The 15,848-nt window shown below is 40.3% G+C and overlaps 1 protein-coding gene across 2 annotated transcripts in view; it reads left to right on the forward strand.

Moving 5' to 3' along the window:
- The window catches only part of SOBP (sine oculis binding protein homolog), a 116,478-nt gene that overhangs the window by 22,146 nt on the left and 78,484 nt on the right, over window positions 1-15,848 (forward strand). For both annotated transcript variants that reach the window (XM_072855608.1, XM_072855607.1), the window contains exon 4: window positions 1,879-2,030. In XM_072855608.1, the coding sequence (XP_072711709.1) occupies window positions 1,879-2,030 (152 nt within the window). The remainder of the gene's footprint in view (window positions 1-1,878; window positions 2,031-15,848) is intronic.

The raw sequence follows: 15,848 nt of genomic DNA on the forward strand, positions 1-15,848 counted from the left end.
ATTTTCCAGAGATAAAATACTTTTTATCAGTAGGAGAATATCTGAAACAAGAGGTTGCCGTCTGTTTCCTTTGGTTCACAGGATCTTCTGTTGTCCTGATACATCCAAAGACGCAAGTTCAGCCTGTAAGGAATTGGTTTATTGCGGTGCAAAAGTAGCTGAATCAGGGCACCTTTGTAAAAGCTTAGTACTTCAAATGGCTCAGGATAAAACTCGGGGGAAGAGCTCTTGGGCTGTGCTGGAGCAGTTAGCATCCTGGCCAAGACTGGTCCGGAGAGAAAGCCACGACGACACCGTGCAACACCACTGTGCCAGCACCCTGCACTCCCGTGTGCCTGTTGAGACTACAGCCAGCTCAAGGGCAGGCTTCTTGACCCTATAGATGGCTAGTGATAATTTTGGCCAAATTGTTTTGATTTCCCTTGATGTTCAGTATATGAAAGCATTTATAATATTGGCAAATCCCACTCTAAAGGGTAAGTGATAAAATACATTAAACACAAATCTATGTTATAACTTAGCCTTAAATATAGGTTTAAAGGTAGACAGTCTGATTAAAACTAAAAGGTCATTATTTTACATTGTACAATTTTATTTGTAGCTATAAATCATAACGCAATTTGTGGACGGAAAAAAGTTATTAAACTGGCAATATTTATTCCGTTAAGGTGAATAAAATGCAGCACGTAGTTCTGAGTTATGATAGCTGGGGAAAGGAGCCAAATCACTCTGCTAAAAATTAGTTTGCCAATAATTTTACAGAACGATGACAGCATAGCTTCAAAAACAAATCCTTTATAGGGAAATGGAATGGCTGCATGACAGACTCTCTGAGCTATGAATTCTCCACAGCTCATGGACCAGGAACTGCTTTAACAATTAGTCTTCGGGGATTTTTTTTTTCCAGAAGTTAGGCAATGGCTGCTGTCTGTAACTGAAAGGTCACGCTCTGTCATAGACTGGACATAAGAATTCCGAGTTTTAAATCAGAAAGATTCCTGCTAACTTACTGTCTCGATCTGTTTAGGAGGCTTAACTGTTCACTGGCCCCATCTGTGAAGCTGGGGTGGGAATGATGACCACCCAAGGATAGTGCTAGCACTTTGGTAATAACTCTGGGTTTTTTTTACATGGCAGAAGGCATACATGCCACATTTGTAACACACATGAGAGAAGAGCTCAAAAGAGGCGCGGGAACTCTACCTGAATTAAAATTTGACCGATGAGCATAATGATGGGAAAGTAACCAGGAGAATACCACAGTGCTGCATCTTCCTTCTACTGGAGTCTGTTTCTGTGACTGCTATATTCACATGAAAGCTCCCCATTTTAGACGCTACTCGTTATTTCAAAACAATGCGGAAAAAGGGTATTTCATGTTCCTTCCTATTGAGAAGAGGGCTCTCGTTAGAGACTCGCCTTGGTGCAGTACCTTCCAGGTGTGTTTTATCACCAGCTTGCTGAGCAGAACATCTCAGGGGCTCACTACAACAGACTGTAAGTAACAAGAACAAAGCAGCAATACTCATTAAGTCTCTAGTCTTGGTTACTCATTTAATAAATAGTTGTGCACTCTTAAACATGCTAAAAAGCTCTCAAGATTTCCAGAGCTTTTCATCAATGCACCATTTTTTAAGCTAATAATCTTTTCCAGCCATCTTAGAAACTTTGCCAATCTGCCAAGCCTTGGCTGGCACAGGTCACCAGCTGCTTGAGGATGAAGCTGGTGATCACAGGCATGCACAGTTCTGCTCTCAGACAGTGAGGAAGTTAGAAATAAGATGAGCCGGTGCTGGTTGTATCTAAGAGTAAGTGTGCAGATGTCTGAGGAAGGTGTTTGCATCTCATGTAAACATTGTTCTTATATTTTTGTTGTAGAAGATGATGTGTCAAATGTACAAATAATGTGTGCCTGGTGCCAGAAAGTTGGAATCAAGCGCTATTCCCTGAGTATGGGAAGTGAAGTGAAATGCTTCTGCAGCGAGAAGTGCTTTGCAGCTTGCCGAAGAGCATATTTCAAGAGAAACAAGGTAAGAGAAATAAGGAAAGATGTAACCTACATAGACATAGCTTTAATCAGCCCCAGCCTGGGTCTCATTTAGCATCTAATAGAAGCTCTTTTCTTTTGTTTTCTCTGTTTCACCTAGTCCTTCCACTTTCCATCTGTATCGTCTGTTGGACTGTCAGCCCATTACTAACCTTGTTTCTTTCAGTTTCCTTCAGCTCGATGCTTGGGTTTTGTGAGAGTCAGGGAATTTAAATACTAATAAGCATTAACATAAGAGTCCCAATTTGGCCTTAGAGTCTCGAGATACTTGCTACATATACACAACTAAGAGGAGGTATCATGGAAATAGAGTAGAGGAGGGTTGCGCATGACAGTGTCACTAAGTCCCATGGTGTTGGGATCATGGCCAGTGGGTAAATGCTTTTAGGGCCTAAGTCTGGATCCATCATGATAGCGGACGTCTTCCCACTGCTGCTAGTGAGCTCTGGTTTCATTCTTTTAAAGTATATAATTACTAATAAATTATCATTGCTGCAAAATTCAGACGCTATACAGTTTTTGGGTTGGGGCAAGCAATGTTAGAACATCTAGAGTAGCGTGAAAATCCCTCCTACTCAATTTAAATTTAACTCTGTCTAAAATTAGAATGCAATCCTAATATTGAATGTCTTCAAAAATTGCTGTAATCACTGAAGTACAGTGCCTGAAAATGCCCTCTAGGTTACTTCAGCAGCTGTTTTTGTGCAGCAGAACGTGCGATATGTCATTTAAAGAAAAATAACGAAAGAATGCTCCCGCATTTTTAGTTGTTGAAAAAGTAGCTATGTCCTTTTGGTGCTTAATAGTGTGAGTCTATGGGTAGCCTTTATTGTCTTAGAAATGTTTATTATTCATAAAACCCTTTACATTTTGGTTTTCTGAATGATGCCATTTCCCCTCATGCTACAGAATGTTCAAAGCCTGTCAAGTTCAAACTGAATTCAGGTCTCTAAATCTGGCCTTTTACATCTGTGGTAATAACGAATAAGTACATATGGATCCTAGATTCAAGATGCAATGTTATAGCAAATTACCCTCCTTTATAAATTTGGGTCACATCACCCTGCCAAAAAAGGAAAAAAAAAAAGGAAAAAAATGCCTGAAGAATTAGGTTGCAAAAATCAGTAGAGTGGAATTTTAGTGGCAGTCTTGGAGAATCAAGCTCATAATGTCTACTGGAGCAGACAGGCAAGTTAAAGTCACGTGAGTCTTCTGCGAGGAGTGGTGTTTACGTCCTTTTTATCTAGAAAAAGTGTAGAGGAGGGAAACACATGTTCCTTAGATGCTCCTCATTTGAAAATAAGTTCCCATGGATGTATGTGTATGTGCACACATGCACGTTTAGGCACATGCAGTTCAACGTGCCTTACAATGTGTAAGACGCTCTGGGGTGATAGGATCCAGATCACCGTCAGCTGATGCTCCCGTGACTTTCAGTCACAAATTTACATGGGTAAGATAGTTCATAGTAATGGAGGCATTGTCAGTGATCCTAGTTAGGTGGTCCTGTGTGTCCAGCAGTGATGAGTACCACATAATTTGGGAAACCTTGGGGACGCGGGTGAAAGAACAACCAGTTCATGGTGGATTCTCTTTCATCTACAGCTTAGATCCTGAAATAGGAGGTTTAGACCCCTTACTAAATGAAAATAAATACATGTTAATATGATGCATAGGTGTACTTCAACCTTCTACTAACCCATGAGTAGTATGATTCAGTAATAGTTCACGGCCATGAGTTCGATCAGTCAGGCAATATATGAAAAGGTTCCCTTTTACCGGACTTACATTACCCATGTGCTTTGCTGGAGGCCTCCTTGTCCTTGTATTATGAGAAAGGGTGAATTAGAGCATCTCATTCCCCCTGGTTCCCTTTCCTACACCTCTGTTAACTTCTTCTGGAAGCTAAAAGGTACTGAATATTTCCATCCAGAAAGCTCCCTGTATTCATTATTTTGTTTATAGCTAAATAACCATAGATGTTCCTAATTTTTTCATACGCCATCATATCCCAGTGAAATTCCTATTCTTCACTAAAGAGGTTGCAAATTACAAAATGTCGTATGGGAGGACTTGGCAAAACATGGTGAGATAACATATAATTGATAACGTGTTGGTTGCTGCATTGGCTCCGCTTCAAAGCTAAGCCAGTGAGTCAAATTTTCTTCCTCTTTGCACCTGTGGAATCTGGAATTGCACAGGATCTGACCCAGCAGGGGAAATCTGGAGCTGCCCTTTGCATGTGTATTTATGGCATTAGATGATCAGGGGACAGAATATTTAGGAAATGCTGTTGTTAAATTAAGACAGGTACAGTAGAATTCAGCAGACCCTCATGCTTCTTGTCTTGCACTTCACCTGTTAGTAATAGAGCAGAGTCTTGAGGAACAAGATCAAAGGAGCAAGGCTGCAATAGTTTCAGATTTAACCACTGACCTTTAATCTGTTATTACTAGTCCAACAATGTACCTGTCTTCTCCATGAGTCTAATGCTTATTTATGTATTTGAGAAGTTATGCCACTCTACACTTTCTCATTTTTCAAACAGAGGAGTAAAATAGTCACGTTTCACCTGCCTTATGTATGTTTTAAACAGCGGATCTCCACCACAATATAGTGTTGTGTTACGTTAAATATGTACAGCTGCTGCATTTCTGGAGCTGATAGGACTTTGTGGTCACTTCATTTAAGGCTTGAATTTCCTAATGGATCGTGTTTAGCAGTCTTCCCTCCCCTAGATAAGAAGCGCTATAATAAGTGCTTGCTTAAAATGATAGGACTGTTTAAACAGTAAAGAATAAGTCATCACTAATGTCTCAAAACGGCACTAAGTAATTCTGCAAATTATCCACTTCTGAATGCCAATTGCTGTGTTCAGAATTAGGACTTTTGTCGTCATCCTAGTAACAAAATTTCCCCCCAAACCTAGGGCAAATGCACGCTGAAGCGATGCATGCCCACAGATTCCCAGCTGGGAGAAGGCTTGACATGAGACCACCTTGAAGTGCCCCCGGAGAGCAATGAAAGTGCTTCAAAAAGCCCCAAGTTAGCTGGGCACTGACTGCTCCCAACTTCTGACTTCTTCCCAGCCCTCTCCCCGAGTAAGTTTAGCAAGAGTAGCAATGCACTGGAATAAGCCACTACCTTGCTGGCCTCGGGAGTGTTTGAACCCAAGCAGTTTAGTCGGAGGTGCACATCAGTCATTCCTGCCTTTTATCCCAGCGGAGTTGTGTCCGTTTGTGCTCCAGAAGCTGTGCCCCTCCACCCTCTGCATCTGTATGTAGCCAGGGTTGTCAGGGAGCTTCATGGCCGGGACGGGGAGTTTGTAAGGAAAAAGACTTGTGCAATTGTAAATTGCTCTTCTCGTAAGAAATGCACATTTTGCCCCAGGTATCCTACAGTCATGGCCATTTAAAATTATCTATATTAGCAACCATGCCTTGCAGGAATAGAAATATATATGGTTTGAAATTATAATGGGTCTCCCCACAGAGTGTAATTTTATCTAAATTACCAGAAACAAATGAAGAAAAAATTGGGGGTTTTACCCCATTAAGCAAAAAGTGAAGTATTTAGACTTGATCCTATTTAGAAAAAAACTAAAAATACCACCCCCACCCCCAAACAAAAATAACCCAAATCTGCATTCCTGCTCCTGTTTGGTCTAGTATGCATAGTCAAATACACATAACGAACTACTGTATAATGATAACCTGTTGTGCATAATAATACCAATTAAAAGGAAGCATTGCAGGAAAAGGGAGCATTTTGTACTAATGTTTGTAGTTGGAAGATTTAAGATTTGGAGCTGTTCTGATGCTCCCTTCATTAGAGATTTAGTTTTATAGGCCAACTAATATAAAGTTAAGTACCAACGAGGCACATAAGGGCAAAAAGCACTAGACCACCAAGTTTCAGAATATTAAATTTAAAGGGAACGATTGGATTCATAATTGGATCCAGTGAGTTTGAAGCCTGAAAAGATTAATTTTGAAATTAAGTTTATTGACTCAATGGGTCAGAAAACAAATTTATTATGACCAAATAGCCAAACCTAGAATGAGGACTGAATTCATAGTGGTTATAGGCTCTGTACACAGATATATGAAAGGATAATTTACCTGATTTGACTAAGACATTGGAGACGAAGTGACTGCAAGGTTGTCAGCTGGTATTTTATGCTTGACCTTGTTCCTGTTTCACACTGCCTCCCAATCAGGAGAAAAGATGATAGATGTTTTTGTTTACAGTGCAGTCAAATTTCATTTATACTAATAAACAAAAAGGCATAAATTAAAAAGTAAAAGTAAACTGCTGTTTAGCAGCATGAAGGTGTAAACAATGATGGCTCTTTTCTCCCCGTACAGGATAGTGATGGGCAGCACTGTGTGAGTTGGTAGCGCAGGCAAGCAGCGTATTTTATGCTCTTTTACATCATCTGCATAGCAAGAATGAATGTGAACAGTCAAATGGGGCTGTAAGAAGTTGTATGCATTTATTTAGTCCTGAGTTCTGTTGCATTAGACAATTCCTTACATTTTCAAATTATATTTAAAGATGATAAAGTGCGCACAACATCATAAAGCCTTAGTACTCCTGCCTGAGTAGCTTTTTGGTTAATTAATGTATATCACTATGTAATTAATATGGACATGTATATACAAACACATACTAAAAACTGGGAGTAAACAGAAGCTATCATTCCCCAAAATTATTACTGAGGGTTGTCAGAGAAAGTTCTCTTGATTTCAAGCTTAATTGTGCAGCCTAACAGTGCATAAGAAACATTTAACAATCTCCCTGTTAAGTCAATGAGTAACGGCAAAAAAAAAAAGTTACTTTCTTCTCTTTCTTATGCACCTGCAAAATTTAATTTGTAACATGATCATCATTCGCGGAAATTTGGAAAATTGCTTAAAGCAACTTGATGCAAATAATGCCCCGACAAAAAAAAAAAGCTTAGCTGTTACATCTTCCTTTAGAGTCCCTTTCCATAATAAGTTCTGAAACACATGGGGCTCCGAATAGAAAACCTATTTCTCCTAGAGATTTAACTTGCATTAATTAGGTGTTCAGAAAGGTCAGTGTAGAGCAGGTGTCCTACCTGGTTTGCGTGAAATCGTCCGTATTTGGTTCTGCAGAGCTGTAGAGAAGTGGGATTTAATAAACAGTTCACAAAATCGCGTCTTCTGCTGTGGGTTTGCGTAGAATGTGCGCATGTGTATTTACGTGTGCCTGTGTGTGTATGTGCACGTCTGCATGTGTGCGTACACGTATTTGCCACAGCAGCCAATTAATAAGGTTTCTTGCAAATGCTTGAAGGTAGAAGGGGAAAAGACGACAGACATCTCCGTAGCTATGATTGCTATGTTGAGATATAAATGAGTGCTGATGAGCGAATGCAGATGAGACACTGAGCCTGCTGAGGAAATAGTTCAAGCGTGGGGCACAACTGCGAACTTCTTTGAGGAACTGTCTGGAGAAGGATGGGGAAGGAAAATATCCTCCCTCAGAGGATGTTTTTAAAGTTTGTGGAGGATAGAAGGCCGCAGACAGTGACCAAGAATCTGGAACAGATACTGAGATATAAAGCAAAGCCTGAGTTGTGAAAGAGATGGGTGGCATCAGTCAGAAAGGAGAAGAGTTGGCATCATTGTCTAGCTGTCATCAGCTAGCCTTTTTTTTTTACTTACTGGATACTAAACCCAGAAATCTCATAAAACTCCTTCTCTAAACCAGAGCTAGGATTTTTCATGGTCAGAAGAGGCAAATGAAATTCCAAATTAACCTACTGAGACCACCAGTCAGAATATCTCACTGCTCACCCACAGCAAAGCAAAACGAATTAACATTGCTAACGATGAAATGCATCAGCACCTGACTGTTGCCACCAATGCCTTAATGAAGGGATCTGGCAAACCCAGCGTGCTTGTCAGTTTGCAAACTCAATGGACATTTTACTGTCCATCTGCTGCCATTTAATACTATAAATTTGAATCAAATTCCCATTGTCTGAATTACTAGCAGGTATCCAATCCAATTAAAAGGCGTGTTCACTTTTAGTTTTAACCACCATGTCACATTACATCGGTCGTGTTGCATTCTGGCTACTTTGGTTATATCAAGATGAATATGCTAATTACAGCTTGAGAATCTGCTGCCTCTTGGACAGCAGACGTTTGATTCAAATGAAGCGACCAGTTTATGCAAGGTGTCCTCGCATCAGTTCTGGACAGCTTCAGCAATTGCATCTCTCCTCCTTGCCAGAAGTAGGTGTTGTTCACATACAGATGTTACTACAAAACACCACTAATTGCATTAGGACTTGACTAGAAATGCTTTTAAGGTTTTCACACACTTGGTGTGTGCAGTTTAGCCAATGATTTGGATTTAAATAGATGTTATGACACCTTGATATTTGAGATGTGAAAGAAGTTGCTGCCTACCAGAGTGACTGAGGAAGAAAGATGGCCGGTAGCTGTTTTTCTGGAGGTTACTAAGGTGCTTTACTGAAGTCTTAAATCACTTAGGATGAATTTTTGAAGGGGAGAGGGAGACACTAGGGGAAAAACAGACATTTTGCTCTGTTAAAAAGTTTGGCAAGATAGACTTCATGATCTATATCCAGGACATTTTCACATCACCAAGGGATTTTTGATTAAAGAGTTTAGCTGCATAACAATGATGCATTCAGAAAATGAGCACATATAATACACATGGGTGCTTACTTTACCTCTGAACCCCTTTGGCTCCAGCCTCTGTGAGCTAGGCAATCGCTCAAAAAAATACTGCTCTCCCCTACGTTCCATGTCTCAGTTCAGGTTACGTTAGATTAGCCCACGTTGCCTTGGCCTCATATGAAATTAGGCACCTTCCAGCTTTGTTTCCACATGATCAACACAGAATGAGCATCGAGAACAGCCTTTATTCTGACAAAAACTTAGGGTAGATCTCCAAAGTGAATCTAATTTGCACAGATTATATTTGGTGCCACTTTCCCTTTCCTAACGAACACATCAATCATTAATACTAATATGAGCTGGGCAAATAATGAAATGCATCTTAAATAATATGTTTGTTCAAAAATATCATGACATTTGAATAAATTATAGCCTTAATGCATCTGTTCACTTATCAGTCAGCTCATTAACTTAGGGAAATATTGAAAAAGGAGCTTGAGTATTTTTTTCACTCTATATATTTTTATTTAAAAACCAAAATTAAGCAAATATGGTTTTCAAAAATATGTTTGGATTAGGAACAATGTTGTGAACGACACCCTCTGTACACACTCCTGAAAGGATGTATGGAATATTACAATTAACCGCGTAGTTTAACGGGGTGAAATTCTGCCCAGGCAGGGGACCACGGTGGGCAGCAGCAGAAAACCTGAGGGGCCCAGCTGGAGGTGGAAGGTCATTTCTAGTCCTAAAGTTTCTCGGGAGCACACGTCGCTGTCACATTTCGCTAGTGGTGAAGTAATTTGTGCAGGTGAGGCGGCAGTTCAGTGGAGTTGCGACAGTTCTTGTCAGCTGATGGTCTGTATTTAATTACTCTCCCAAAGTGGTGACTTCCCTCTCCATCATGCATAGAAATCTTGGGACAAATTCAAGGATGAAGCTGAGTCAAACCAAAGGAGTAAATCACGCCGTGTATCTTTTGGCCTCTTCTGAGTAGGGAAGTTTCATCCCTTTTAGGTTTGTTTGCAAACATTTGCTGGTTTATGGGAAGACTGAAGAAACCCTTATGCACATTAACCTTGAGTCTGGCCTTGTGAGTCTAAATGAGCCTAGGAGAGGCCAAATGGATATAACTTACAAGCTGCCGGATGAACAGGAAAATCTACTACCGGGAATTGTTAGTTAAAGTCAGCTTCTCGCCATATATCAAGTCGTGCTTGATGAGCAAGTGTTAAACTTGCTGGAAGAACGAGGTGGGGTTTGTAGGGCAAAAGTCTGAAAATGTCAAATATCTTTCCTGTAGAAAATAATTTCTGCAATAATAAAAGACTGTTTGCTGGCCAGCTAAGTTCAGTGATGGGCTGCGCTCTGTCAAAACCCCAAGCATTTACAACTCATCCATTTGAATTTAAATTGGGCTGAAAGTAAACATATGTTACAAGTTGTCAGTGTGGATAAAATTTTGTATCTAAAGTAAAAGTACTCATGTGTTTAATAATTTTTAGAAACAGTCATAAAGTATCTGATGGTTTTGGGGGTGGGAGGGGTGTGTGTGTGTGTGTGGCTTCAGATGGTTTTGGTTTATTGAATCTCCTGCCTAAGAAGCAGGAGGCCAGACTCTGCCTCTGTTGCACGGACGGGCTGGTGGAGATGCTCAGGCAGGAGCCAGCTCTTTTGGCTGGCACACACGGGGCGAGCAGGGGGAGACATGGCTCCGTTGCTGTCCATTTACTTTAAAAGCAGAGCAGAGCATCTCTCTGGCTCTTACCCGGGCTTTGCGAGGGGAAGGATCTTCAGTGGGGTATGGTAGCCCGGCGCAGCTTTACTGGGGAGTGTGTGAGACCACCAAGGACTCAGCTTCCCCCATCAGCGCTGGCTGAATGCAGTGATTTTCCCCGTGTGGCATAGATGGATGCAGCAGTGCAGTGTCCCGTACGCCTGTGGCCCTTCCTTCCCCTGAAATTCGGGCTGTCAAATGAGAGGGGAAACCTGTTGAGTTAGAAATCAAACAACAGCTCAGTCTCAATTACTCTTATTATTTTTAATTTAGCCCCCAGGCTTTCACAGTCATGGTGCACAGTGCTACTAAATCAGGTGAAAGCGAGCTCCTAGAACTAAATATAAGTCTTAACAGCTTAATCTAGAGATTTAAACAGAGCACTGACATTTTGATATTTATGAGGAGGTAGGTTTGAATAATTTTGTTGGTGTAGTAGTAATAATCGTCAACTTTGGCCATTGTTGAATGGGTCAGTCTCATGCCTCCATTTGCAGAAGCAATTTATCAATATCAATGCCTTGAGAAGGCAACTCCCCACTGAGTTTCGTCTAATGCACAGGCGTTAAAAGAACAGGTAGCCGTACTCCCAACTTCATGTCGGAAGATGGTAACTTCATACTAAAGAAAGGAAGGACCAGGAGCTCTGAAAGAGAAGGCTCTAAAATACCAAGGAAAAGGGTTAACTGAGAGAAAGTTTAAAAAAAAGGGGAAAAAAGAAGCATTGAATCACTCTGGAGGCTATTTAAGAACACCATATTAGATGCACAGATGGTACGTATACCTCTGAGCAAGGAAAAAGTAGAAAGGGGAGAGTAAATCTGGCATAGTTAAGTGAAGAAGTGCATAAGCTTAAAGGGACACTGTCAACTTAAAAATCACACTTTTATTGGAAAATTTGTTACCTACTACTGTTACAAACAACACCTATGATTACTGTAACTGAAAAATTAGACAAAAAACTCCCTCTGCTTTTTTGTGTGCTTCCTTTGGGCCCGATCCAGATTCCATCAGCATCAGTGGGTGACGTCCCATTCCTTGCAATGAGCTCCGGATCAGGCCCTGTGCATATTTGCCTGTACGTTGTGTACGGGCAGTTTCATTATTTTGCATGCAGTCTGTTTTCTTATTGTTTCTGTGGTTTTTCACACAGCAAGAGAGGAAAAAACATTTTTTTCCAAATTGGAAGTGTGGCTGTTAAACTGTGGAAATGCCAACGGGGTCCCAGGCACACTTGTACCAGAAATACCAAATGTTTCGCTTTCTTAAGACAAAACTCATCCTTCAAAAAATTTGAAAATGCAAGCAAGTCAGTTATAAGCCAAGGTCCCTGAGATAAAGTGCAGGAATAAAAGGACAAGGAAATTATCTGAAAGGCATACCTACAAGGCATAGAAAGTGTATAGCATACCTAGAAAGTGTAGAAAAAGTGGCTCTGTGGAAAACAAAAAGCCACCTGTAAGTCCCCCGCGCCTGTAGGCCACCCAGCAGTGACTCTGGCCCCTTCTGAAAAAGCGGAACACCAGAAAACTTAAATTAAATTTTCTGCATCCGTCTTCACCGCAGAGGATGATGAGGAAATTCCTGTTCCAAGGACACTTTTCACAGGAAATCAGAGTGTGGCCTTATAACAGAAATTGAAGTCTCTTAGGAGGAAGTTATGGAGCAACTTCAGCAACTCGAGAGCAGTAAATCACCAGGAGCAGATGGTACTCAGCCGAGTGTTCCTAAGGAAATAAAAGTGTGAAGCAGCAGAGATATTGACAAGGATCTGCAATATATCATTAAAACCAGCAACTGTTCCTGAAAATTTGGAAGTCATTTGTATGGGGCTTAAAAAAAAAAAAAAGAGAGAGAGATTAAAAGGTTGCTTTCTTCTTGAGCTTAGGAAATGAATTTGAGAGTTCCTAAGTAATTTTTATTTAATTTGCTTAATGGCAGAATAAAGTAACTTTCACTTAGGCATGACCTGGCAGGCTGCACCATTGTGAAGAACAGCTGGGATATAATTTTTATACATAAAAGCTTTAAGACAAAGATATTTAGGTGAACATAGTTTATTTGGACTCAGGATGACGTTTGCTGATAAGGTTGTTTGGTTTTGACGTGTTATTTGATGTCTATAGGTAGTTTGAGGCCCTCCACGGAAACAATGAACACATTTTGGCACAGCAGCATACCTTGGTCCACATTTTCATATGAAGTTGGACATTTAAATAAGAAGCTGATTGCATTCCAAAGGACCTGAGTTTACTGCCAACACAAAAATTACTTTATAATGCTGAGGAATGTTTTTGTATGTGCTACAAAAGTTTTTAATTCAATTTGCTACAAAAAAATTGTTTTTAGAAAAAAAGTTGAATTTTTCAACAAAAAGCAGATATTTGGATGCACAAACCCACTCAATGAAATCCCCATTTTCTGCAGTTATACCATATGGGCCAGGAGTAACAGAGGAGTACAGAGGTTTTCCCAAGCAAACACAGCTAGTATGTACACGCACACATGGAAATCAGCCGAGGGAGGCAAATTAGAAGTTCTAATGGATTTGGAATCTAGTAAAGCACTTGAAATAGCATCTCATGAAATCTTACCCTCAGATTAATTCAAATTACTTTGGATATGAACACTGTCAAGTGGCCTGAAAACGGACTCAAGGAATAAAGTAAAGGGTAGTGATAAAGAGCAGCATATCAGGTTGTGGATAGAGAAGTGCCAGAGGGACTTTCGTGAGGTTGGTCTTGTTTCATATTTCATTAATGATCTCCAGGAGAGAACAGAGAGCAAGTTCACAAACTCTGCAGATGATACTAAACTAGAAGGAGTTGCAGATACCAGGCAGGACAGAAAATAATTCTCTGGAGGAATTAGAAACAATGAAAAAACCTAACTAAATTACTTGTACTTTGACAAAAGCGAGTTAATATGTCTAGGGAAAAAAAAACCAACCTGAAAAAAAAAATCTTAGTGGAATGAGTGAAGCTGGACAGTAAGGACAATAAGTTGGACTGTGCAGATGTAACGGTAGTTAAATGGCCGTAGCTAGTGTCTGGAGCGTGGGGGTATTGAGGAGGATAGTTGGGTGGTTGCTGAAACATGGATAGAGCAAGGAGCGGCAAGTTTTGGAGGGAGTTCGGATGGGCAGGGTTAAGGGATGAGCAGAGTCAAAGATTATTTAGGGAATATGAAAGTGTTAAGCCTGTGGAGAAGGAGGAGAAGGCTGGAAAGAAGTTAATCTTTTGCAAATTCGATGTATAATACTTTGACGTGTTAACACTTGGAACTGTGGCCTGAAGTGAGCTGCTTTGCTTGGGATGGACCAAGCTGGGGCGAGCAAACACTAGTAAATACCGAAGCTGGCACTGGCAGAGGGAAAGCATACACCGTCTTCTGTGTATTTTCCGTCTCTGACTTCTGCAGAAATGGAAGGATAGCATACTCAGATTCAGCAGGCAGTATTACTTCCCAAAATTACACTGCCCATTTTTAGACTGAACTATCACAAATAGTAGTTAAAGGCCTGAGCCACAAGCCACTGGAATAAAGAGGAGTGCTTTGTCTGGAGTAGCAGTTGAACTGGGCCTGAAATTAAATAGTATAGTTGCATAGGTTTGATAAAACTGATGATTATTAGCAAAATATATAGCTAAGCCAAATAAAAGAGCAACGGAAACCAAACCTCATTCATCAGAGATATTGCCTGCCAGTGTAAGCCCCAGATGCATCCTATAACTGCGTAGCTTATAGGATATTTTTCACTCCTTCCTTCGGGTATTGGCTATCGTCAGCTGCAGTTTGCCAGACGAGATGAACAAATGGGCTGATCACTATGGCGAGACCCATCTTCCTAATCAGAGCAGTTGCACTGATGGCATAGCAAGCGTGAAGGGCTCCCTGACATAATCCAAATCTAAATTGATGTGTCCCATTTGGTTGGCCAAATACATAACTGGTGTAAGCAGGCATCGCTTTATTAAAATCAGTGGGGCTACTCACATCAGCTGTAATTTTGGCCCAGAGTAGGAATTGTAATAGCTCCATTTAGTTCTTACTGGGTCTGGAGAAGCAATAGGTTTGCTATAGTGTCACTGGAAAGTTTTTTTATTATTATAATTAAAATGAAAATGTTTTGTCTCACTTTCAATCATCCTCAAATCTCTCATAAAAATTTTCAACATTCATAACGCAGTTATCAGTGTCACCACTTTGCTCTTTTAAAGTATTTTGAAAATGTCAGTGTTTTCTAGTATTTACTGTTGATGAAAATATGGAAAGTGTAGAAGACGTTTTATAAAAGGATTAAAGCGATATGTGAGGTTGTGTTCAATCTCACATAGGAAGGGCTATTTTTAAAGAAGTGTCATGTAGAACTCTAATTCATTATATCTGGACATTTCAGTATGAAAGGTAATGTGTAGCACCTTCACTACGCCTGACTTTTCCAAAGAACACAACTTGAGATATTAGAGCATGTTGCATAGTTTGTAAGATGTTTCCTAAAATTGGTTTCCTAAAGAAAGCTAATTGCAAATGTGGTTATTTTGAGCTTTTTATTTCTTCAGCCTTGAACTTAGGTTTGAATAATTCAATATAAATTGCAGAACAGAATATGCAGTAAGGTACTGACCACCAGTTTCAAAACAAAGGAGGTGTTTTGGTCTTGCGGGTGTCAGGGGTCATGTTTCCACTGTCCATGTTTCCACTGTAGGATGAGAACTGAATCCCAAGCTACAAGCCAATGGTGGCATTTCAACAGGGAAAATGAGGAATTAGATGTTTGCCTGTGTACTTTGTGATCTACAACTGTCACTTTTTGCTGATAAAGCTATATAAGGTATTTTAAATTTAACCTAATTTATATTAAACAAAGTAAAGCTCAGATCTGCCACACTTAGGCTGGATAGCTCTTTATTCTCCAGTAGCCCAGGGCAGGGAGGTAATGCATGCTTTTCCTCCTTCACCATTCTGCCTTATCCTTTCCCTTGCTTTATGAAATGGAACCTTTCTAGCCTTCGCAATACAGCTACCAAACTTTTAATCTCTCTCTGGCTATGTCTTCCTACATTTCCTAACCTGTTTCTGCATTTTCACTGGCGAGGTTAGGATAAGGTATGGCATTTACTGTTCCGCGTTGTGTTCTGTATTTGCAGCATGTCTTGTGTTGCCTTATGGATGTTTTCTTAGGGGTTTTCTTTGGTGAAAGGTACCGAGGAGATTCTCAGTTGTTTTTTCTCTGTGCCCTTAACGGGGTTTAACTTACCACCCCATTAAACAGTCATTTCTTATGTGCAGTTGTGATTACTGGAATGTAGGTTGCTATTATTAATCATCTTTCCATTCGTAC

This window comes from Ciconia boyciana, chromosome 3 (genome assembly GCF_034638445.1).
Source record: "Ciconia boyciana chromosome 3, ASM3463844v1, whole genome shotgun sequence".
Classification (NCBI taxonomy): domain Eukaryota; kingdom Metazoa; phylum Chordata; class Aves; order Ciconiiformes; family Ciconiidae; genus Ciconia; species Ciconia boyciana.